This window comes from Camarhynchus parvulus, chromosome 6, assembly GCF_901933205.1.
Source record: "Camarhynchus parvulus chromosome 6, STF_HiC, whole genome shotgun sequence".
Classification (NCBI taxonomy): domain Eukaryota; kingdom Metazoa; phylum Chordata; class Aves; order Passeriformes; family Thraupidae; genus Camarhynchus; species Camarhynchus parvulus.
In genome coordinates this window covers 35,168,003-35,194,804 of record NC_044576.1, presented here as the reverse complement: position 1 = coordinate 35,194,804, position 26,802 = coordinate 35,168,003, and the positions used below count along the sequence as shown (strand labels likewise).

The following is a 26,802-nucleotide window of genomic DNA, read 5'->3' as shown; positions in this document are numbered from 1 at the left end:
AGCAGTGAGAGAATGACCTGTAGGCAGGAGAGGAGAGGTGGAGAACCACGGATCCTCTGCTAAACCCATCCCTGGGCACCAAGCAGCAATGTGCCCTGTGAGTGGGCACACTGCGTGACTGGTTCAGAGTGCAGCTAAACTGGGAGGTGGGGACGAGGGCCCTCTCTGTCTTCCCTTGGATACATAACCCCTAGGAACCCTGGATGAAATGGAGAAAGCTGCAAGCAGTGATACACAGCTTTTCCAAAATGAAGTGGTTACCATTTGAAATAAAATCACATTAAAGAAACTATGATGCCCCTCTCCACATAAAAATCAGGTTCCTGATTACAAATCAGAGTGTTAGTGTCCCCTGCCTGCTTAATCCTCTTGGGAAGCTGGGCACGCTTGTCCAAATAGTGACAGTCTGCTGCAGAGCTTGAGATTGCTATTCTACTTACTCTTGTGTTTCTAGTATATTTTTGTAGACTTAGAAGACCCAGGTATTTTCAGATGGGCTTTGCATTTAAGGGCTTTTCCTAAGTTACTGTGTGATGCACAATGAGGAGCTAGGAAGAAAAACAGGATGCTTGAAGAAATGCAGACTAGAGGACAGACAAGAAAACTGAATTGTTGTGTACATTTAATTTACAATATACTTGTATAAAAAAGAAGGTAGACATGCCAAAGTTAGGAATCTGTACACAAAATAACTGGCTAAGTGGTGAGGAAATCTGAAGCAGTTATTGTGTTGGCTGAATTATCTCTTCTCATTCTGCAGACAGGAGGGGTGATAAAGGGCTGGTTAGAGAAATGCAATTTGTATGTGAGCTCCCAACTTACTCCTTTGAATGGGTTTAGCAAAGAACTTACCGCAGTGCCATTGTTGTCTCTAAATACGTCTTGATTAAAATAGTCAAAGAGCTTCTTTTCTAATTGCAGCATAACCTAAATAAAAAAATAGGGAGAAAGGTCAGCAAAGCTCTTGGACTCAGCAACTCAACACCCAGCTGCTGGCAGTGACCCTTTCAGAGACACGCAGCCCTTTAAAACCACACATTTCCACATGTCCAAAGCCCCTTGTCAGCTTGCCCATTTGCTTGGCTGGCAATCACTTAAACAGATCCAATTAACTGAGCATTAGGTGTGACAATCTATATCCTCCCCTCCCTTTACATTATCAGTTTGGAACAACTATATTCATGCTTTGTAGAAAAGAAAATGAACATTCAACACTGTTTCTATTTACATAGGGGTGCCAAGGGCATTAAGTTGTTTACCTTTCGGTCATTATCAGATTCACGAAATATTAGCTTGACTACTTCATTTGTGTCAGCTGCCCGGATGGTCTGCATTGTGGCCTTTGCACACAGTGTCTAAGAAAAACATAAGGGGAGAAAGGGAAACAAGCTTATATGCAACAGAAGACCAGATTTAACCGAACATTATCAATAGATGTATCTTCAATGCCCCCCATCAAATATAATTTGCTGTAGGTCAAAATACAAAGCATTGCTAATTTAAGCCACTTCCGCATATGATGGACTTGAAACAATAAACTGAATTACCACTTGAAGAGAAACAGGCAATATTAAGAAAATATCAATCAGGAAATGCAAATAGTCATTCAGCTTGTACCATGTAGACAGGTTCTTTCACAGGTATCACTGTATGCTCTATCACACATTACTTGCAAACATCCTCCAAACCACTGCTTACAGATAACGACCAGGTTTTGTGCTGATTCTTAAGAGCTGATAACGACATTGACACTACAGTTCTGTGAGTTAACCCTTGTTTGCAAAAACATCTGCCTATAAATTCATGTTACAAGTACACTTTGCAAGTCCGAGAAATGCTTACACAATCTGACAGCAATTTTCACAATTTACTTTGCATAGCAATTTCCCTCTTTTAAATAAGAGACATCATGTCCCTAGATATTTTGAGGACTGGGTACCTAAAACATGTTATGAACCAACGTTTTATCAGGCACAGATGAACATAGATGTACACAGATGAACAACTTTATATCAGGCAGAGTATGAATTTCCACGAAAGTGTTGGCCCTTGATCCATTGGCCACTGGCCTGGCTGGGACCCGGTTCCACAGGTAGTGGGGAATAACATGAAATGGGCTGCTCAAAGGGTTGGCTCCACCGCACGGCAACAGGTAAAAATCTAGAGCTTTTAGCAAAGCAGTTAGCGAAGCTTTAAGTATGTTAAGTGCTTTGAAACGGAGGCATCTCCATCTTAACTGGGCACATTTCACTAAGTGCTCTGCAGCCTCCCTGCCTGGGCAAGACTGCTGGCTCTTGTGCAGAGCTACCCGTGCCCCTCTGCCTGGCTGCTGGGAACCACAAGGAAAGTCAGAAAGCAGAATGGGGGAAATTGTTCAAACTGGGCACTGTTCAAAGACAGATGTGTCCCCACACCTGGGAGACAACTAGGCATCCATGGCTGCTGCTGAGGCACACGCTGCTGACAGGATCTGCGCACAGACGTGGATACGGATACTGGCAAAGACCTTCCTGAATTATTTTGCTAGAGGTTGTTAAGAAAAGTGTTTTCTGTTAAAGAAAGTAACTGAGTCAAGGAGAAGTAACGAGGTAAAGAGGTAACGAGGAATGAAGTGCTCACCCCATTCCTTTTCATAATAACCCGACAAAATGTTTTCATTTTGCATAATGTTAATTTGTAAAATAAATATGTTCTGTGGTATAGACTTTATGTTCTGTGGTACAGACTTTCACATCCTACTACGTGCTTCTATCTCTCACAGACAGAAAACTTATATTTGGATTAATTATCAGAGGTGCAGTGTATACGAGACACAACACCATGAACTACAGCTCACTTCTCCTTTCCCCATTCTCACCTTCTCCTGAAGGCAGGAATTCATGCCAAACATGTTTTTAAACAAAAATCCATCTGCTTCCAAATAATTAAGATTTCAGCTGCGGATTTCAGCGCCAGAATGGGAATAATCTGCCAATGGACATTTTGCTCCCATTTGATAAAAATTTGATCCTTGATGAAGGCCCTTGCCTATTGGCACAATACAAATAAAAAGCAACAAGTTGAGTGCTTTCATTTTTAACAAGTAACTTGAAAGAGATTAGGTAAAAACCAACAAATCTTGTTATTTTTCTTACAAGTTTGTGAATTAAACAGGTGTTGATTCCCCATCTCACTGAAAAAATTACGTCCATTTCTGATAAACTTTTCCTGACTGTTTCCTCCGTCCCCAAAAGCAGTGCCACGTCCATCTGACTCTGGGTTTACCCTAGAACACAGCACACTCGAAGTACCAGAACAGCTGCAGGTGTGTGCAATCACAGGTTTCACTGGCACATGGAGCACTGGCCCCACAGGCACGGGCTGCTCTGAGTACTTCACCTGATCCGCAGGACTTTAGGGTGGTTTTCTGAGGTCTTCTGCCTTGGGCGAAGAGCAGTAACACGCTGGTTAAATGCCACCCTGCCTGGCAGGAGGAGTGGCATGCTGGACTCCTTGTGGGAGCTGCACCTCCGGGACCTTCTACTTTTTAGCACAGACCTCCTACCTGCTCCCTCGCAGCCAAGCCAGGGGGATGATCTCTTTGTCTGCTCAGACATGCGGTGGCCGTTTTGCCATCTGTGTCCATAGGAGCTAGTGAGGTAATCCAGCACCGAGCCATTCCCAACCTCGCTCCCTCCACGCGGGTGATTGAAATTCAGAGCACAGATCAGATAATCGGGTCAAGCCCAAAAAAAGAGGCTTTGGGCTCATGTGTCACAAATCAGTCTGGTCCCTTCAAACAGCACACCAGATTAGAACAAGCACCCGAACAAACCAGAGCGGAAAACCCGCAGCTCTCTAAAGCTGGTTTCAAAAGCTCTAACAAATCGCTCCATCTTTCACTCATTTAAACTTTCCAAATGAGGGTCAATACGGTCCCCGAGCATCCAAATGCTAATGCGCTTAAGTGCGCTTAAGCAGCTTTCCAGAGTGAATGGGCCAAAGAAGGGCTCGAAAAGACACGGCAGAGTTACTGTCACTGTCAAAAAGTCATTGTAGCCACCCCCAGAGTGGTTGCAATTCAACAAATTCATGATTTCTGTCTCTTAAAGGCATCTGCTTGAGAACATTTTTTTCCCTGAGCTGCTTTATCTCACAACGTCAGGCCGGCTCCAAAAGAAAAACCCTCCGATCGACTCTTGAGAACCAATACAGAGAAAGGACCCACATACCTTATTGCTTTCAAATTTCACACACACAAAAAGTTACCTTATTCACAGACAAAAGTGATTGGGCAAAGGTTCATTTCTTATACAAGCTGGAGGCACTCCTTTTTTCCTCCTCCTTTCAATTTCTGCACAGTTGTAGTCACCCAAGCAGAAAACTTTCAGGATCATGTGCCTTTTTAGGCAAGCCTGCTTATGAAGGGATTTTTTGTTGCTAGCAAAGAAAATCAAAATGCTATGAAAACTCACTGTTCCTTGCTGGGTATTCCCTCAAAGGCATATTTTTACAAGGGTAGAAAAGGTGAAATCAGATATCATAACTCGACATAACTTCTTTTTTAAAAAAAACATCTTTTTTTCTTTGGAAACAAGATTTGGTTAAGAAGCTTGCAGGAGGGCTGTATTCAGAGCTGAGAGAAAGCTCAGTAGCCAGCCTTTGCCTAGCAAACACAGCTATATCTTATTCCTGTTTTCTCATACTATACACCGGTAGATGCTTTGTAGCACTTCTGAAATAGCCCTTTGCGATAACTTATGTGTACTGAATTGCAAAACATAGTAACAACTTTCCTGACAACGGCCTTGGAATGTAATAACAACACCCTATTACACAAAGCTAGGAGGAAATGGTTTTTATATTTACAAGAGACAAATCTGAAATTTCTTCTAAACTCGGCAATTGTCAGAATTACACTGTTGATTCACAGCATAATACACCTTCTGCTCCCCCATATACACCACAAATCATAGTGGGTAAGACTGCATTTCTTCATACTTTGAGTAAATGGGATCCAGGCATTAAAACAATTGTTATATACATAAAACACACAACAGTCTATAACATATACTTTATATCGTGTGTACATGGGAACACTGTGAGCAGCTGTGGACTGCACTGCTGCCTCCTGCTTGGCTGGAAACTGCAGCTGATTTTTCACTGATTCCACTCTGAGTCCACCTCCTGATGTGTGAGCTATTACATGCTTGTAAGTCCCTCAATAATTTTTGGGGGGTGGGAGGGAAACCCCCCAAAAGGGGGTATTTAAACACCTACAGATTCAACCTGTCCTACTGCATCTGTCCACTGATGCTAAAGATGTGCATTATTGTTCTCTATTATTTGAATACTCAGGACTTATTATCACTTTGAATTCTTCTTAAAAACAGAAGAGAAAACAGAATATATACATTGTTCCTTTACAATAAAAAAGTTCAGCAATAGCTGCCACTGGAATTTGCAGCAAGCTGCACAGATTGACACAGATGTGCTCATGGATGTGAATGCTAGGAGAGAAGCTCAGAGTCTGGAGATTCCTGACAGGAGCTAATTGAAATAAGGTCTTGAGCACATGAGCAACCAAATCAACTAGATTTAAGATATTTAACTTTTTTTCAGTTAAATACTCTGTGAATTCTGGAATGACAGAAAAGACAGACGTACATGTATCATCTAATTATGAAAGTGAAATACTACAGAAATGCTGCTCAAGACCCAAAATCAATCTGACAGACACTTACTAAACTAGGATAATATTTTAAAAAATTATTATAATCTGGATGCAAATTGTATTTGAAATAATCAGTGAGGTAAAAAATTTGCTACTTTAGGAATAACAGAAGCATCTGTATTGTTTGGGCTTCTCCTTACCTTTGAGGAGATGACATGATTTCCTGGATATTGGGAATATAATAGCAGCAAATTCCCCAAGTCAAATGATGTCAGAGAATTAAAATTTGCAAGTGAGAAAAACAAAGTTACACGTAGCTGTCTGAGTCAATGAGAGTTGTGCATTTAGCTATGGGACAGATAACACTGTGCTTTTTAAACTGCACCTTCCCATTGAAATGGAGGCTTATTATGGCCAATTTTTCACAGCCACAGAGGTTTTTGGCTTCACAGCTGCTGCAAAAATCAAGGGCATCCCAGGGCTCAATCTTCAGGGTACAGCAACCAAACCCTGTCTGAGAGGACATACACTTCTATTGAAAAAAATATCCTTTAGACTATATATTACCTTGTGTTAACTTTAACTGTGTGCAAATAGCAATAATATCCCAGAACAGCTACTACACTTTCCAGCAGCAGGAACTGAACTCAGCAGTGACGTAAGTGTTAGCTGAATAAAGAACAAACACAAACAAGTATTAATGAGAATCCACGTGAAGTACCAATAAAATTACTTTCTCTTTGGATGTTCCCAGCAGAGACAGCTCATCTGCAGGGGAGGCAGTGGCAGCGGAGCCAGGCGCCTGCGGAGCGAGGCCCCTGCCCTGCCCCTGGCTGGTGGCACTGCTCGCGTGCCCTGCGTACGGCCCCTCTTCCGAGGGCACACCACTGCCACTGGCATGACCCTGCTGCCTGCGCCCATGTCGGGACTGATTTAACCTCATGGGCAGGCTAAAGAAGCACCAATCCCAACCCTGTGAGCGCCTGGCTCAGGAGCTGTCTGGGACCTATGGGAGCTCTGCTCCCTTCCATGCAACTCCCCTGCTGAACTGTGGCACAAGGATATTCTGGGATATTTTAAAATGCTTCTTTGGCTGGTGTCTGTGACCAAAAAGCCAGCACCAAAACAACTATCCTCATGCTCCCATTGTCCCAGAGATCTCCTGCCTCCCTAAAACAGATGATCCCTGCTGGAAACAACCCGCCTTACTTTGGTCTCTATTTCACAGCAACACTAGGTTAATTATAAAATGCATCTTCTTGTCCAGAAACTGAGATAATTCATGACAGGGTTACCACAGCATGTCACCAGGCAATGCTAAACCTTTCCTGTTTACTTTTCAGGCACTGTGCTGAGTGACCTGAGAGTGCACGCAACAGCCCGGCCGTTGTCCGGCGGCACAGCGCACCCGCCTGCAGGCAGGGTGGCTCCCCTGCCCTGGCACTGCCCAAAGCACCACCCAGCTCCCACAGAGTCATCCCTGGCAGCACTGTGGCTCCTGTGCGTGTTTGCTTCAGCACAGCATGCTGCTGCAGACCCTGGCCCGGGCAGGGATGGGCACTGGAATGGCTGGCTCACAGCTGGAACAGCTGGCCCGGTGCCAAAGTGGCCGGCTCAGTGTCACGTGTCAGGGGCACAGCCTGCCCTTCTCCAGTTCTGCAGAGAGCCCTGAGGTTCCTACTGTGGCCTCTGCCTCAGCAGCTTTGCTCTGCGCCAACAGCTGGTGGCAATTATGGCTCTTTTAAATTCTCTTCTTCAGAAAAGAATCTGAATTAATTGCAAAAGGCCTCTGCCTCTCAGATTCTCCAAGTTTACAGATCAGGCTAGAACTCCTTTTCCATATTCCCTTGCATGCTGTTTACCTTCTTATTTTCTCTCTCTATCTCTCTGGTCAGGTTACACATCTTTTTGTACTCTCCTGTTTCATTTTCCTGACTATGATCTCAAGCCTGAGTTCAGCAAAACATCCACATGGTGATTCACAAACAATTTACCTGGAGCTGTCTGGCACCTGTGTGAATCAGGACACAGAACTGCGCAGGGTCTCTGTGGACAAAGGTAAAGGGCTCCCCTATTCACTTTCTTAGGCCTCAGTTTAAATTCACTTGCTGACATCAGACATCAATAATGTGGATTCAGGGCTTTGATCAGATCCAGGTAAGTCCACAGCACTACAAGATCGGAACTTGGAAGCAATCTGCCAGAAAAATCCCTTCCCTCCTCCTGTCCATCCTTCTAAATAATTTCTTATTGCCACTTGATGTCAAGTAGTCCTGAGGGAGTATTCTAAGAGAAATATTTGCTTTTTCTTAATTACAGAAACTGGGACAGTCCAACTATTCCTAAGGAAATTCTCTGCATAAATGTAATATATATGTCTTGTTCCATAAGGTGTGATCCTCTTCAGACCTAGTCAGATGTTCTGTTACTTATCTTCCATTATTTTTTCTGCTTTGGCTGTGCAGTAATGCCAGCTTGAGAAATTTCTTGTTGGAAACCTTCAGAGCACTATTCTCCTTGATGAAAGCTAAGATGGACTGACAGATCAGCATGTGTACACACCCAAAGAAGACTGGCATCACAAAAACAGCAGTGGGGTAGAACAGTCAGTGTGGAGAGAGGAAACAGGGTGGCACGTTCCATGTACTGCCTCTATTCACCACCCTGGTAATGCAGCTCTGAGTTCCTTCTGGCTTGGTCTGTGATGGTGTGAGAGTCAAGTGTTGTGCAGCACAGCAATGTTCAGGACCCCCGGGACATGGTCTCCCCTGGCAGGTTCAAGGCTCAGGACCAAAAGCCCTTGGCCAACTAGGGGCACAGTGATCAGAGGGAGAACAGCTTGGAGGAACAGCAACTTCACAGCACTGGCTGGGGATTCAATGGGATTTAACCCCGCAGCGAATGCTGATCCCTGGCTCATTCGACCCCATCACTGAGGGCACCACTGAGTGAGGACAGAAAGCTCTGCAAGAAATGAGACAACCAGGGTCCTCCTGCTTGTAACAACCAAAGACCCCCCCCAGAGGGGATGGGACCTGACTAGGTCAAACAACCAGAAAGTGTATTCCTCAGAGTTTCTGAAACAGAAATGAAATTCTTTTCGTTACACAAACCAAGATTCAAATATGTGAGACACGTGAGTACAGAAGAGTTAATGCAGCATCATTTCAGAGCTCGCAGCTGGGGCTGGCTTGTGAAGTGCTATTCTTTCCGCTGTATCTTTAAGTGCTGTTAAATTCATTTGTCACTTGATCGAAAGCCAACAGGCTACAAATCTCCCAAGCCCCTTTTGCGCTGAATAGTGACAGGAGGATTCTGTTCTGCCATCAGAAAACATTTGTGCGCAGCTCTGTCCGCAGTCATACACGCTACTTTAACTCATCTGCCTCCCCATTCTCCCCAGCCCGGGAGGACAAATTGCTCACTGTGGCTCCCTTTCAGAGGCAGCGCAGCGCGCAAAGAATCATGACTGAGCAGAAACACAAGGAACAGGCACATAAAAATTCATCACTTTGGCCTACTGACCTCTTGCCACTGGATTTGGCAAACCCCATCTCAAAAAGTAGCACCGAGGGAGAGCTAAGCAGAGCGGCTGAGTGAAATTACTGACAAAAAATATCCTGGACACAGGAAAACCCCACCAGATGCTTCATTGTCTTTGCAGAGAAGTGGTGCTGAAAAAGGGGGTGATCTACCACATGGCATATTGGGTGGAATAAGTAGTGCCATTGTTTCAGGGCAGTTCTGTCACTTTACTGACCGCAATACAAAGAGGTGTAAAGCAAGATTTAATCCTGACTTTTTAGTCAGCAGATTAAAACCAATCATGCCAGATGTCCACAAGACTGTTTAACATACAGAAAGCTTTTTCATACTCTACAAAATAGTAGAAGTTGTAATAACTTCTTTATTTCCTCTAGAGAGGCCTTTTCCACTCACTTTTAGTCAGAAAAAAGGGAGATGTTGTAACAGATTTTAAGATGTGCTATTAATTTTTACTCTAGCCTTTCTTCTTTTCCCTTTTGAGACAAAGCTAAACAAAGTAAATTCTTTAACCCATCCAAAATTAGACAAGTATGCCAAAGAAAACTGCTGGTATAAGAAAGTTGTGATTTTAAAAAGAATTTATACCCATTAATACCAGCAATGGATGCTAACAGCACTGTTTAAATTCTTCCAGTAGTACTTGAAGTGGTGAAAGACATTAAAACATGGTGGCCAGCATGCTGAGAAAGGAACAGATTATCCTTTTCCCCTCAACACTGGAATTGTGCTGGTAAGACTTCCCGCCAAGATGTCTCCTCACACCTGGTGGTGCACACCTGGTCTGAGCATGTGTGTGCTCTGCTGCCTGCCTGAACAGGGGCACACAGGCAGGGCACCGTGGGGCTGGGGGCTGGCGGGACCCTCGGGGGAGCCCTGGCCACACAGGAACCCGTCAGGACCCTGACCTGGCACTCAGAGGGGAAGATCCCTCTGTGCCAGCACGGGATGTCACCTCCACAGCCCTTCCTGCTGTGGGACCCAGAACCCTGACCACAGTCACTGCAAGCTACAATACAAGTGCTAATAAGTGAAAAATACTCACGGAGTGGTCTTCTTTAAACTCACCTACACAACTGTTACACACTTCGGAATGTTGCTGCTTTCTTCTATGCCTATTTATGAACAAATTAATATCCAAAAGTACTACCATAAAGGATATAAATTCAACAATAATCAAAGCATATTTAGTAATTTTTTCTACTATATTAGCAAAATGGAAAAAAGTCAGCATATTAGTGTTTCCCTGCTGAATTTCCATAGCCAAAAATGCTGCTAAATTCAGCAGAACTCAGAATGTATATTTACTTTGTCATATTAAATTGCAAATAATTTATGCATTTGAGAAAAAAATAATTAACTTCTCTTTGGAAAAAAATGATAGAAAAAATAAATCTCCTTGAAATTCCAGTATTGGGCTGATTTGTATCACATTTATCATTTAGTAATTCAGAAGCCATATGGCAACAAGATAACACCTTGCTTGGCAACCCTTATCTATCAGTTGCCGTGGAAAAAATACAACTTACATATTTCATTTGTTTTCTCATCATGTGCTTTAACAAAATCCTCATCATAAGCTTCTAAAACAAAAGTAACTATCTATCTTAGTGAATCCCTGACCTAAACCAGTACTTAAACCATTTTCCTCAATTCTTACCTGGTAGAGACCTAAGTGAAGAGTTGAAATCATAAACCAAACAAATTAGCAAGGCACTGCTTTAGTTCTGCTGACACTAAGCTAGGGACAGGCACAACTCTTCCCTGGCTGTTTAGTGCTTTCAGAGGAGCACCTGTAAGTCACCTGCAAGCTCTTCCTGCTGGGTTACTGCAGGTGGGGAAGGGGCTCAGCTGTGTGTGACTGCAGCTCTTCTGCTCTTCTGCCATCACAGGAACCACTCTGCATTTTCCCAAAGCAGGGTGCCACTTCTGGAACTCATGTCAGAGTGTGTTTTGGTTGACCATGGTTTGCTACATTATAAACCACAGCCACAGGTACAAGCATAGTAGCCTGCTTCCTTACTGTAAGATGTGTTTCATTAGGTTAATTAAGATGCACAATTTATCTTTCTTTCATCATCATCATCATCATCATCCTTACAGTACTCCTTGCAGGTCTTGTATCATACAAGCTAATGATTCTGCACTGAAAATTTTGGACAGGCAGAAGCTCCAGTACTGCCTCTCATTTCCCCAGGGCACTCTGATGGCTGAAAGGTGTAACACACTGCCTTTAAATCTTCTGGCCTCTCCCTGTCACACTGAGGGGATGTGGGCAGGCACTGCAGTGAAGATGATGGTATTTTCTTTGTAACTAAGTCCAACTAGAGGCTCTCAAGCCACCTAACGGGAATAAGTCAACCAAGTGTAAATCTGACTGAGAGATTTCTGCCAGTTAAACACTTACTTCATTACTGCTTATTCCACCCTGGAATTTGCACAAAATTACAATTCTACTCTCTACTTTTGAATTTCTTCAGGCAATCTTGTGGGTGGCCCTCAAGATACATTTTACCAATTTTTCATGCCCATCCCTCGAAATGTGACCCTGCTCCTGTGCTTTTATCTCTCTGACAACTTCACACAGGAAAACATGCAGCCCCTCTGATAGCATGAAATCGGAAACAATAGCCTCTGGAAACAAAGGGGAGGAGGGAGGCAGGGTACAGTTCAGGTCCTGGCTGATTTTAGGCACAAACAGATGTTCATAGGGCCCAATACCCTGAGCAAGCTGAAAGGAAAAGCTTGTAAAAGAAATGGACCTTAAAAACAATGTATTGAAGAGCTTTAAAATAAAGGCAAAGGGAAAGCAATATGGCTTTCACTGATAAATCTCAGCTAAGAAAACCAAAGTGGCACCATGAATTTCAATGATGCATTTTTCTTTCTCAATGAACTCTACAGCTCATTTTGAAATCTACAAATTGCTTAAATCTCAACTTGGTTTACAAGTCTCCCACAGCCATTAAAAGGTTACAATACAGGCATTTCTATTTCTTGTAACTAATCACCAGAGCTGGAAACACCCAGCGAAGTCCTGAAATATAGGCTAATGCCATTATTTTAAAAGCTGCTTACAGCTCAACAAAGAGGAATATGCTGAAAGAATCTTGATTGGAAAAAATCTTAGACTAGCTGTTGGAACAAATTATGTTCAATCTCCTGTTCTTTTCAAGTGCACTATTTGAGACTCAAAAAGCCCCATGGAAAGAATCCTTGAAGCGCTGTCCTGAATTGGACTTGGGCTGTGTTTCACAAAAGCCAAAACGCAGCATTTACAAATGAAACAAAGTGTGGAATCATTCCTCTGACTGAAGTTTCTGCTTTTGTGATTAAAACTCTCTTCCTCTCTCTTGAAGAGCCTGCCATCCAAAAGGCCCTGTGCCATGCTCCAATGCACAAAATACATGTATTCATTACAGGAGAAAAAACCCTGAAAAATTTGGCACAAAGGCGGGTGCATAGCTTAAGTCCTGTTTAGGGTAGCCCTCACTTGAACTCCGCTCATTTGCATAGATTTTACCTATTGATTGTCTCTATCAGGGATACAGTGGATGGCTAAAAGGAATGTTCCATCAGCTGCTTGTGGTCAGGTGCAGATTTAATGTGATAGCTATTAGCATCAATGAGACTCACACCGTAAAGAAATAAAGAAGTGGAATATTTTTCCACCAGCATCACAATCAGTAGGAATTATTTTAATGACAAACAAAGCTGAGACTGAAGGTATCTAAGCCTGCTTAGGAAGCTTAAGAAATTACAGCTTGAAACTCCATCCAGAAGTGACCGTGCATTTGTCTACTCTAATCGTGCATACCGGATCCTACGTGGCACTGATTTAATCTCAGCTGAAGCAAATGGCACCTCTTTGACTAAAACAAACCTTCAGAAAGGCATGACCTCTTGATAACACACAGGACACTCACTAATTCCTCTGGCAGCCACTCCAGGAACAGAACTACTTATTGATCACTCTTATGGCTGATTTCCCACACATGATTTTTCATTTTAAATTGTCTGTTAGCAGCTTCTAAACATCACTTAGACCCAAAAGGAAGGGGGACACTGCTGTGAACACAGCAAAGTATGAAACTGCAGCTGTCTGACTGCAAACTCCGGGAAACCCCCTGACCTACTGGCAAGGGGTGTCTGAGTTAACTGGAGTGGACCTCTAAGGAAGCTCGGCTCAGCAAAGCTGGCCCAACAAGCCCTGAAAACAACTCCTCCTTGGCACTCACATCTGGCCCAGAGTCTGGGTAAGAGGATAGAGGGCCTGCTCTCCTCTCACACCAGACCATGACTTTGCAATACCTGGAGTGGAGGTGCGTGACAGATTTCAACACACAGGCTCAGCAGCCACATGTAAAGTCAAATATGCAATTACAATAAATTTATCTAAAGATGCCTGAATGATTATGCCATGGTATTACTGTGGGAGCTGGGGTTCAGCTGTTGGCGGTGTCTCCCATCGCTCTGCCACTGACCCCTTGGTGCTCCTGCACGTGCAACACAGACAAATGCAAAGTTAAACCCTGACGTCTTCAACAAACTCCTCTTGCCATAGGATCACTTGATTTCACTTCACCACTTTCATCCAAGTTGTTAATCTCACGACAAACTGCCTTGTTCAAGCATGTTTTGTGACTGCATTTTCTCTCTCAATTTTCTTCTCATTACCAAATCTTGCATTAGGTTGCCTGAAATGAATGTCAAGCTAATGAGCCTTCAGCTATTGAGAACCTTGCCTGGTGTCTCTCCCCTTTCTTCCCCTTAACTATAGGAACAAACTTATTCTTCTTCTAAAATTCTGTAATGTCCCAGGTACACCAATTTATTCCAAACCAACTTTCAAACATGTTGGTTACAGATGGGCAATTACGAACAGCCATTCCTACTCTTTAAATTCCTGACTCCCAGGAATTCCAGTTCCTCCTGACTGATCTGTCAGGAAACATCACTCAGGAATTGGTGGCCCAAAGCTTTCCATCGTTTTTAAACTATACATAAATATGTCAAGCTTAGGAAATTTCCAGTACATTCAGGGAAAAGCCTAATGGTTTTTTTACTTCCAGATGTGAACAGAGCTCTTGAACCTTTTATGGCTGCAATACTGACATCCTTGTCAAATTCTTGTTAAAACTGCAAAAATAAAGGATAGAAAATAAGTCTTTCTAACTCTTTCTATGACATCTGCAAGTCCGGTAATACTGTAAAGAGCCACCGTTCATAAGCCTTCCACCTCTAAGGGAGACAGAATTTATATTCATCTGAATTTCTGGACTGTCGTCAGAGATTTCTGCATGAGTGCTAATAATGTAGTATGACTTATAGTTGCAGTGCTGAATGATCTACAGCAATGTGATTTCAGAACTGCTATCAACTGAGTCACCAGTGCAGTTTGCACTAACTTGGCAGGTTTTACTCCATCAAGGACTTTAACTTCTGAGAGCTATACTCAGTGTGCAGGAAATTGAGCTGCCCATATTATAGGATTTTAAAATTACCATTACAAAAACCCACTGTGAACTAGTACACAGATATGATCAGTTAAAAATCTGTAATTCACCAGCTTCAGTGCAAATTCCATTTATTTCTAGAGAAATTATCAAAGGTGGGAACAATGTTAATGCTAACAGGCTATATATACCCTTCTGTATCTCCCCAGTGCACACATATGGCTGAAAGAAATCTGTGTAAGTTATTGGAAAAACATCAGGTAAAACAGCCATCTGTATAGGAATCATGGGCAGAAACTGGTTTTTATTTCAGTGGTCACAGGTTTCACCAGAAATTCTGACAGCAAAGGGCCAGTGTCAGCTGTTTGCTGAAGCACGTATAATATGCAGCATCAGGCAGCAGTTTGAGTCCTCTGCTCAGCCTAACAACAGAAGAATTGCAGCCTTCATTTTGTCTAACCCTGCTTTTATTGTTTGTCATTGTTTCTAAGAGTTATTCTGCTGTCAATATTTGAAGAACAGAATCCTGTCTGCGTATTGATTTCCTAAAGACTTTGAATCACTGCCTTCATAATGCATATACTTTAAGGCATGTGCATGCAAAAGGTGGAGGTGAAGTTGCTTATTGAATTAAATCAATACAAGATACTGCACTGGCAATTATCATCTAGTATTCATTTTACATAATGTAAAATACCCAGCAGACAGAAGAAAAACAAATTTCCATCCCACTTTGGCAATCTTAATTTAAATCTCTTGTATACTCTGGACTTTGGGCTTGCTTAAGTTCAGCTGTTGTCGCTCAAGCATTTAGCACACTCTGCTCAGAAGCAGGTGATGATGGGGTGGCACAGTGCCACCTCCTGTGACACTCCCTTGGCTCCCACTGAAGGGAAGAGTCAGACAGCAGTGCAGCTGGAGTCTGGAGATGCTTCTCCAAGAGCAGCTCAGGGGCTGCACTGCAGCCTCCATGACTAAAAAAGCCCCAAATGACACTGACGGGAAAACACAGGACCCACACTAAAATCCAACTCAATTCAGCTTATGTTTGTGTTCTGCAAGCTTAATGGCAGTACTATAGTTACCCTGAATTCAGCTGAAAACAAACAAAAAATTACATCTGGTTTAATCTTTAGGGAATCATTAGGGTTATATGAATAAAAATAATCTAGAAGCAGCATTCAGAAGCACAACATGATCTCTATAAGGAGTGCCACCAGTATATGCATTTCTTTCCTGTCTCTAAGGGAGCAAGGGGATCTGAGTGCCACGCAGCAGGCTTGCCAGAACGCTGTGAGGACCAGAGCTGGATGCAACAAGCAGCAGTGCACCCTAATCCAGCCCAGACTTCTTGAGGCTGGAGAGCAAATGAGCAGCGTTTGCCTGTCAGAAAGCTGTCTGCTGTGCTCAGAGCTGGACAGGAGATGATGGGAATCACCTACAGCTGCTGAACAGCCCCCTGCACTGAGCCACGAGTCAGAACTGAGTGCGGGGCCTCAGTCTGCGTTCCTGCCTGGCAAGGGCCGGGCAGATGTGCTTCACTAAGAGCTCAGGAAGATGCTTCCCCAGGAAGCTGATTTCCTCCCTTTTATGACAGGAAAGCAGCAGAGGATGAGCATACCTCTGTGATACTGGGTCAGTGCGCTGCCTCTTCCCACTGCTGGGCTGGGGATGGGGAGTACCCCCCGGCTGTGCCAGGAGGGGAATCCCCCCGAGGCACTCTGTGCACCCTAAATCAACCCTGGCCCACTCCACAGCCTTCCCCCCCACCTTGCAGGAACAGCTTCCAAGGAGCACGAGGAAGCTGACTTGTCAAACACTTTTTATATGGGACCCCAGGAGTGCCACCACACAGGCTGAACTCAGAATCTGCTCCTACCAGGGGGCTCTTCCACATATACTGTTTCTTTTCATACCTCTACCAGAAAGTGCCATTAATTGTTAGCGTTTATTTGCATGAAAGTGTGGAAAGTCATCTGCAAAGAAAACAACAAAAACCAGCAGAAGCCAGAGGAAACATGACTTCACAGAAAGGCCTATGTGGTAATATACCTTGTTCTTTCAGAGCAAGATGCCATGAAGACATATGATAATTTTCAAGGATTTTATTGGCATACTCTTCACTCATTAAAAAAAAAAATCTATTCCATGATCGTTGAGAATAACATCAGACTGTATAGGTCAAAAATTGACTGACATCACTCTGGACAGGCATTATTGAGATACACAAAGAAGCTGTTGTGCCTTTAAGCTTATGGTACATTGCAACGCAGTAAATGAAAAGCCACTATTATGAGGGGATGTTTATGTCAGTATCTGAAACAAATCTTCTTTTTACTAGGATAATACTGTCTTAAATTGTTAACTGTTGATCAGATAAACAACATGTGATAAAGATCCTATAATCTCTTTTCATACAATTGGTTTTAACCCTTTAGCAGCTTTACATATTAAAATCTTACACATTGATGACCCTTGTGAAAGCTTGAAAGAGCTGTAAATGACATCCTAATACACTTGTGTAAGCAGTAATGAAGGAATTCGGGATTAGATTTTAATAAGATGGAGATAGGATGATAAAATTTTCACAGGAGGTAATGTCCGAGTCACTGCTAGAACTTGCATCCTGCCCCGTTCCCACTCTTTTGACCTCTGTGTGAGAAGAAAGGAGTTTGATCTCCCTGGTAAGGGTGCAGATTGAAGAGGTATTTCATGCAGTGTAGGACACAGAGAACCTCTCTTGCCACGTGGTACCAGGCAAAGGTGACCCATTTCTGCATGACTACATAAAGGGCCAGCAAGCTTTATCTTTCTTTCCTTGGAGGAGGAGCAACCTAAATGTTACAGCAATTATTACAGCTGATTTGAGATTTCTAGATTGCCACTTTGTATATTTTGCTTTGAAATGTCAAATTCTCATCTCAAATTGGAATGGGGAAAAATGATACATTATGGGAAATTCTATTCTGACAAAGGTAAAATTGCTGTCTGAATTATCAATACTAATAAAGTCAGATTTGTGGACACATCATGTAGATCAGAAAGTCAAAGCTTCCTTGAATAATGCACATGACAAAATACAGTGGAGACCAGCATCCAATATAATTTTTTTCGAAATTACCACTGTGTGAGCTCTCCTCAGAGGGGCTGAGGAACAGAAGCTGCTGTCCTGTTTCTTTTACCTCTCTGCTACAGAACTGTGAGAGGAAGAACCATGAAAGAGAGAAAGGTAACAGGCTGCAAGTACTTATTCCATGGTGCTAAGCAGTTCAGGGTGTGTTTCCTGAACTCTCTTAAAATTCATACTGATGCCTATGCTAATTTCCAGTGAAAGGACGACCAGGTCCATTTGCCTGTGTTAGTGCAGAGAGGGCTGGTGAAGCTGGAAGAAAGAGAAACAAATAGAAAATCTGTCTGCCCAAAAGGAATAGATGTATGTATGTGTATGCCTGCATTGTAAGGTACAATCCAACAATATTGTGAACACCTTTGTCCTGCCAGCTTCACGGCAGAGATCCCACTGCCTGTGCCTCAGGGAAGGACAGCAGTGCTGTCCTTCAGGGGGTCTGTGCCACTGTGACAGGCACAAACCCCAGCTGGGAGCTGAGGGGCTCTACCTGCCAGGACAGCTCAGATAATCACAGTCTGGATAGGGTGGCTTGCGCTGCAATGGAAACAGATGTGATCAAGATTTCAATTACAAGCCAAATGATCTAATGCAACAGCAACTGGTGTCTCTCACCACCATCATTTGCTGCCCGGCCCGTGCAATATCCTACCACAAATGAGCTTTACATACTTTAGGCATCACCTTTGTCCATTCTCCCTGAGGCTGACCACATTTACCACTGGTCAAATCTAAACAAAAATAAAGGTGTTTTTTTTAAACAAAATATCCATCTTGGTTCCTTAGTGCTCTTTTCTACAACTTTTGAGACTTACTATTTTCAGGTAAAATAAAGAATTTTTTTAATGTTTTAACATAGCTGCACACACATCCAGAGATTTTGTGCATTCAGTTCACCAGCTCTCACTGTATTTCTGACTCCTACTCAAGAATAAAATTTGCCATCACAACAGGAGTTGCTGATGATAAAGGTAAATACGATCCTGTTCCTTGATTTTCAGACAGCTACCAAATTCTTTCTACCCAATTTTGTTTCTGATAAGCAAGCAAAATATTGTTCTTTAATACACAGTGTAATTTTTTGGAAAAAAACTCCCTCTAGGCTTCCATTTATGGCAATGAAAATAGGTATTCACAGGCTTTTAATACACTGCAAATATGCAGAGTGTAAACCTTTCCTTCCCCCTGCCCTTTGCTTTAGATCATCATTGGGTGATCTAAATACTAGTGCAGGATTCATACATAGATGTGAAAAATTTGTATTGCAGTAACACCCAGGAATAAACTGAAATGTAGAAAGAATGCACTTTTTGTAGGTACATCTATTCCTTCTAAAATGAAATAATTCTTAAAAAGGGGGATTTTATAGCATCTTCCCAGGTGATACTCTGCCCCAGTTTAGCTAAGTTTCTAGTCTAGAAATAAACAAAAAAACCCCAAACAATTAACAGGTGGCTTTATTAAAGTACTTATTACAGATTTGCATTATGCATTGCAGTACTCCACTAAATTATTCAGACTACAACTTTAAACTCCAGATATTACTACTGGTTGGTTATATGTGTGTTTTTCCAGCCCCAGTCCCTGCGGCACCCCCTTGCCCTGCCTGAGAAGGGCTGGCTGCCGGCGCTCGAAGGTAAGCACGGGATGAACTGCTTCCCATATTGTGAATCCAACCCCAGTGGCAAAACCTCGGCCGTGTCAAAAAGTGACAGACACACCTCAGCGTGTATCCAGCAGACACAGGCCTGCCTCCTGCAGACAGAGGCACTGTCACACCGGGCAGGCTGCACTGGCTACCTGCACCTGGCACTAGGACCGCACCACCTGCTAGCCACTGCCGAGCCCGTTTTCCCACGCGCATGAACCGCCAGCGCGGGGAACGCTGCCCGGTGCCCCGCAGATGCCGGTGCCCCGCAGATGCCGGTGCAGGAGCCGCGGGGAACGCTGCCCCGTGCCCCGCAGATGCCGGTGCAGGAGCCGCGGGGAACGCTGCCCGGTGCCCCGCAGATGCCGGTGCCCCGCAGATGCCGGTGCAGGAGCTCACGGGCGCCCCAGGCCCGGCGCCAGCGGCGCGCCCGCAGCAGCCTGCCGGCTCCGTCCCCTCCCCGCCCGATCCGAGGATGCCCGCGCCGGCGGCCCCGCGCTGCCGCAGGTGATGGTGACGGTGACGGATGGCAGGTGCGGGGCGGGCGCTGCTGTCCCCGCTGTCCCTGCCAGCTGAGGGCACAGCTGCCGCCGCACAGCGAACGGGGCCGCGGCACAGGCCGCGGAATTCATTAGCTTAATGACGCCCAGCCCTATCAGAAAGCACGAGATAATTGTATTTAATTTGTGTACGTTTTAATTACGGAGCAGGCAGTGCCAAGTTTGATGAACGTATCATCTTTTCCGTTCTGCTTTGTCACCGCGTTTGTGTTAATTTGCATCTGAGGCTGGAGGAGCTGCCGGCGCTGCTGCCAAGAGGCGCCGTTTTCACCGTGTCATCCTTCACACGATGACGCCGTGCGGGACCTCTGCCTGCTGATAGCAGGGCCATCCCTTCCTGCAGCCACAAATTAAAAGCAGGTTTATGACCACATGCTCGGAGATCCTCTGGGGCCCTGAGGAGGCAGCCAGAGAACAATCCATTCACTCATCTCTCCCCTTATCTATGATGGAAGTAGAAACAATTGCATCATTTAATTTACTGTTGCAACGGGGATATGGCTCATTGGCCCCTCGTTGTTTTGAAGATGGATTTAATTAACCTCCTATGAATCTTGCCAATACGTGTGGCAGCATCAGTATGGAATGAAAGATGTCAAAAAATCAGCTTCAGGGTAATGAGCATTTCTCAAGCTTGCTCTGTAGAGAGGACTCATGGCTATAGAGCTTGGCCCCAGCAGAAAGCTGTGGGGCAGACTGAGTTAATACACTGCTGTCTGGCCTCTGGGAATCCATGCTTGGGTTTGCCTTAGACTACTAAGAAGAGAGGTAATTGAATAATTCCTAGCAGCCACATGTACCTTTAACGCAGAGGCCATTTACAATCACTGGAAAATAAATAATCGCAATTAACTACACTGTTAAGTAAATATATCCAGTCCCTCAGGGAAGTAATCTGCATGCCTTTCTAAGTCTGGCTACAATATAAAACTCATCACAATGTCTATGAGAGTAATTTATAATGAACATTTAGCAGGTGCCTCAGATGTGTTGCTGCAATTTACCTACATTAATAAAGCTCTCCTTATTAGAACTGAAGTGGTATGCATTTTAATTTAACAAGTCTTTATTACACTTTCCTTTTACAAAGGATGCTGTTTCCAGCATTTCCTAGAAACATTTGAGCTTGTAAAAAAGTTAAAATCTTTATGAGAGGAAGTTATTTACAGCAAACTGTTTGAGATCATAAAACCAATCCAGGATTTTACATGCTTTCCTAACTGGAATGAAAACACAACGTGAAAATTGTAAGCTATTGATTTATTCCATGATGTGCTGGTTTATCTCAGAAATAAAGTAATGTGTTTTTTCTCTTACAAGAATAGTTTAGTATCACTTTACCGCAGGAGGAAGGGGACCCTGTCACAGTTTTAAACTACCAGCCACTATGGAGCAGGACGTCCCGGAGCTCAGCACCTGGCCATGAATTCAACGGTTGCACCTGATATCCCAAGTGGATACGTGGGCACCTGCACACTACCACTGCCCAGGAAAGGTAACAATCTGGTTCGGAATAGGGAGGCACGACTGACTATGCCCACAACTACATACACTTGCTTTATATGCCATGTCAGTATTTTTAATGCCAAGGAACTTTATTGGTTTCTCAAAGCAAAATTAGTCAGAATTAAAAAAAAATAAAATATTGCTGTCTTTGTAACAACAAGACTGTGCAATTCTTTCATGCCCTTTTCCTGATGCATTCAAAACATCTTCTGCAGGTATTACTTAGATTAAAAAATATACACACACACAAATATTTGCACCTGACAAGACAGCCAGGTGGTTGGTGGTGTCTCCTGAATGCACGAGGAGAGCAAGAGCCTCATCCTGACAGGTGACCTGTTTCTGTCCAGGGAAGCACATCTGCACCAAGGAGGAGATAATTAAGTCTCCACATCCATCCATCACCTGACTATCTCACTTGAATCAGCTTTTCAAATCAGTGATAATTGTCTAATTAACTATTAATCTTTTTCATGACAATTACTAATGGGTCATTTGTTGGCTGGAGTTTGCAAGGACCCTTGTTAGTGTCCAATGCATAGGATGAAACAATTTCAACTTAAAATATTTCTTCAGATTTGAGTAAGATCTAAATCAGTTATTCAGACGTGAAAAGATGTTCATCAGCTTTTATTTTGAACAAGAGATGTTTGTTCAAAAGAGAGCGAGTGACGTCTCAGAGGAAGAGGTCCCCATTTTGCAGGCACACACTGTGGCAGTGCCAGGAGTGCTCCTCCAAGTTCTGCTGGCACCAGCACGCTGGATAAAGGACACCATACCCCCACTGGCTTGCTCAGAATTAAAGACCACATTGTGCCAAGACAGCATGATCAAATGGAAATTATGTGATTCACTGCAGCATTTGCAATACAGTGGCAGCTAAAAAGTCATGCCAGAATGAAGTTGTTCCTGTTTGATCATATAATATAAAATCACATGGTCAGAGGTGGCAGAGAGGCACACTGCAAGTGAATGATGGAGTCAGACATGTAAATTCTTATGAGCAGTTATTACCTTTTAAAAAACATTTAATCAGCAATTCCAGTCCTGGCTTATCAAAGGGCTGCTTGGCAGAAGTCTAGGAAGGAAATATTCTGGTTGACTATAACCCTCAGAGCACACAGAGTGGACACGGTTAATTCTAAGATGAGGACATAACTTTTCTTTTCTGCAGGTAGAGCTTGAAAGCTTTTTGTAGGCCAAAATGTCTGGAAATCTGAAACACCACTTCTGTTGCTACCTTTATAAATTTTCATATATGATACACTTAATCCCTCTCCAGCTTACCAAGCTGCCACCAACCCTAACAAGGCTTTAGTAACGAAGAAAAAGGTTTTTTCCCATTTTTTCCTGGATACAAGGCAAGGCTACGGTTTACCTTGAGCAAATGGATTTTGTGATTAATGTGACTTTCTCCTAAAGCCTGACAAACTGAACTCGTTACTGAGCTGCCATTCTTGGGACTGAGGAGCACACAATTTTAAATTCTTTCTTGGAACTACAAGGTACTTTTCCAAGAAACTCCTGAATCAGCAGTCTCAGAAAGAGGGCTTTACTCCCAAACAGTCAAAATAAGCTCAGTTTCTTAAGCCTGTTTATACCTTCCTAAAATGGACATATTGCACGAGGAAGACTTCTAGTATGGAGATTCAATGAATAACTTCTTTAAATATTAAAATAAAGTAATTCTCAGAGATTAATACAGATTGTTAGTATGGCCAGCTGAGTGAAAAAATACTCTTCCTTGGTCTAGACCCACCTAAAACATTTGAATGGTAACTAAAACAGAGCAAGAGTGGTAAACTGGCCCACAGACAGAAGAAGAAATACTCCTCTGGACAAGCACAGCCACAGCTGGGAGCTGAGATGCTTTGGGCTGGGGCAGGATACAGGAGAGAAGCAGCTTCAAGTTCCAGCACAGTGCCTGGGCAGGCTTGAATTTGTGAATTTTTAATATGTTAAAATTTTTAATTTTTTTTTTTTTTTATTATGTTGCAAACACTTCCACATGAGCTGGGAATAGAGGTGCTGGAAGGTATCTGAAAGCAGTGGGCAAATAATCAGAATGCTGTAACACCCAAAAAAGTCTAGCATTTAAAAAAAATATCAGTAGGCAAAACTTTGAATTTAAACAGCAGCAAATCCTCAGCCAGCTTTGCCAATATAAGATTAAGTGAATTTACCTGGCTGTCAGACAGAAGATTCAGGTCTTACAGCACATCTTAGAGTGACCAAAACCCAAGGAAATGTAGATCTTTCTTCTGCAGTTACTGCCTTAGTAAACACATTTTGTAACTACACGGGTTATTTTTGGTGGCTGGAGCAGGGTGGTGTCCTTCAAAAGGCTGGACTCTCACGGAAGATCTTCTGGATGTTCTACAGTGATAAAGCACTGGCATTCACCTTCCTCAGAGCGAGAGCCTGGCCCCCCGCTCGGCTGCACAGTCCCGGTGGGATGTGCTGGGACCTGCCCCCAGTGATGCTGCCCAGGCAGGCCAGGAACTGACCAGCAAACACACCTGGAAAATTCACTGGTGCTGCCTCAGCAACAGCGCCTGGCATTGCCCGTGTGCCAGTAACAACCTCCCCCTGCATGACTCCAACAACAGGAAAGCAGATTTTCCTAGCAAGGAAATCAATGTGACTTTAAATTAAGGCTCCCATAAGTGTTCAATAAATTACATTTTAATGATTTATAGTCTATTAATTATGAATTAATATACACAACATTTTTTGCATCTGATTTAGGACACTGTACATCAGGGTCTGGACTCTACATTCTGAACAGCTCTCAGATTCTCCCTTTAAATGGCTTAATTGGGAAGTTATTTACAAACACACTTTATTCTTTATGTTTGCTGTAAGCACAGTCTGCATTTACACAAGTATTGCTTGTAGCATCTCAGTGTTCAAACGTTCAGCAGCTGTGGTCTCAAGAGGGAATTCAAAAGGTCAGCAAGAAAAGCAGAGATAAATTTAGTAACGTACACAAAGATGACAGGTCAATGGATTAACCCTTACACTTCCCAGTATTAACTCTGCTGCTGAATAGTCCAAAGAGTGGTTAAAATCCATTTGCATGGGCACACGTTTAAGTACCAGAAGGGACTGGGACAGCCTTTGGAGTGGGAGGTTCCCAGCTGAGCACAGGCTCTCCCTGGGGCTGGCACTGAGCGTCTGGGACAGAAGCACCTCTGCCTGCTCCTGTGCTGCCGCTGCCAGCTGTACATGGCCATGGTCACAGCATGTTTGAGTCACATCCTTCGCAAGCTACTCCGTGAGGTGATTTGGGCCTGGATCTTAGACACAATCAGACCACCGAGTCCTACCTAGTGCAATCCCCTCTAGAGGTGGCCTATAGCTCTGTCCTTCCAAATGATACTTTAGGAATGGATCTGTCACTCAGGAGCCAGCCCTCACTGCCAGTGCTATACTCTGACTATTAACTCTCTCAGGACTGTCCAAAGGCAGTCCCAGACACATCAGACAACTCTTTCTTACAGCTCTGGGGTCTGCTGACATACAGATTTATAAACTACACCAAGTACAAAACACTACAAAACAAACTTACTGTGACTTTAGCTGTCCATGTATAAACTGGAAGTTTCTGAATCAGCTTCTAATATGCTTAATTAACATTGCAGAGTAGCTGGATGAAGTTCTGATTACTGGGGTATGTTACTTCTCAAAAAAAACCCCAACAGAAAATCTGTATAATTCTAGTGCTTTGTAGACTCACACAGGCTTGCATCTTAGGTAGGAAGATTGTGAAAATGAATTTGATTCATCTTCGAATTACACCTTTTGTGGTCACATGCAGCAACATAAACCAGTAGGGGTAAAACACTCTCAAGGTGCAGAGTACTGTGTCAGGCTCAGAAACCTCTGGGCTCATCCTACTTGCTCTGCAGCTCACGCAGTTTCCATCATTTGGGGCTAGTGATACTATTTTGTTTGATGGGGATGATTTTGAAACTGACAGATATAAACATAGAAATCTTAATCTATTGGTACTAAAGCAAACACCCTCTGCAGTTTCAGTCCTGCAGACTGCTGGCAGTATGTGAGTCAGGAAAAGCTTGGAGCATCTTTCATCAGTACTGAATGCAGGAGGTAGCTCTGCTGCAGTGTGACTGACAGGGGTTCTCAGACAGCAACATCCTCAGTAACACCATCACACCACTAATGAAGAGAAAAAGCATAACAGTTCTTTGAAGTGATCACCATCGAGTGATCTCTGAACATTGATGATAACTATGGCAGCCACAGGGTAGCAGAGCACGTTTTGACCCTTAGCGTATGCAGTATGAAGCTGCATATTCTGAATTAGTGACTTGACTTTCATTTCAACTATGCTTTAAGCTTCTTGGCTGACTGACTGCACTACAGAAAAGATTCCAAGAAGAAGCGATTAGTTCCATATGAAATGTTGTAACATCGAACTCCAGTTTTTCAACAGATGGATTACTGATCATGTAAGGAAGGGGAACAGCACTGCACCTGAATGGGGGGATGCCGGCCTTTGGCACACAGGACATTTCCCACAGTTAGATTTACAAAATAAAAACTTTTGGCTCAAAAGATGCATGCCTACCCTCAAGGACACCAAAAAGACATTGCAGTACCTCAGAGAATTAAAGTGTGAAAACCATAAGATTAAATACCCATTTCAATCTGGGTATTATTTCTGACACCCCCTTTACCTGGAGCTTCAGCATTCAGGTCAAGGTTATCTGAACTTATAATGAAAAAAGTTTAGTACATTATTTTGGCTTTATGCAAATCTCCTGGTCACCCTTCCACATCAAGATGCTACCAGCACAAAGGTCTGTACTGATGACTGCCTGTACTTTTAAAGTGTGGAGTTCTACCACAGACATTGAGGAAATGCCTGGTTTTTTTCCTCAGAGTAGGAAGGTAATGCAGCACTTCCTCTGTTTGCAGGCAATTATTCTGATTCACTGTGAGCTATAAGGAGATGGCAAGAGTCACAACCACACGATGTTAGTTACTTGTTGGATGTTCCTGTTAGAAGCAGTCTTGGGCAAGTCTGATGTCAATATCAACATAATTTTGTCAAGTCACCTTTAGGTTTTCTACAGGGAAAAAAAAAGATAAATCCAACCTGGTAGGGTGTACAACAGAAGAAAAAGAGAAGTCCTACCTCTACTACTGCTTTGGCATCCAGTCTGAAGTTGAAATCTCCAAAGACAAAATATGAAACTTTCTCAAATCGCTGATCGATAATTCTGGAAAAAAACGAAAACAGAACAAACCTGTCATTTGGTTTCACAAACATGCACAAATAT

General features: G+C 43.2%; 1 protein-coding gene across 2 annotated transcripts in view; it reads right to left on the bottom strand.

Annotated features, from left to right (window-relative positions):
* The window catches only part of INPP5A (inositol polyphosphate-5-phosphatase A), a 184,530-nt gene that overhangs the window by 31,776 nt on the left and 125,952 nt on the right, over positions 1-26,802 (bottom strand). For both annotated transcript variants that reach the window (XM_030951774.1, XM_030951773.1), the window contains exons 9-11: positions 26,658-26,742; positions 1,260-1,355; positions 853-927 (exon numbers count right to left, since the gene is read on the bottom strand). In XM_030951774.1, the coding sequence (XP_030807634.1) occupies positions 853-927; positions 1,260-1,355; positions 26,658-26,742 (256 nt within the window). The remainder of the gene's footprint in view (positions 1-852; positions 928-1,259; positions 1,356-26,657; positions 26,743-26,802) is intronic.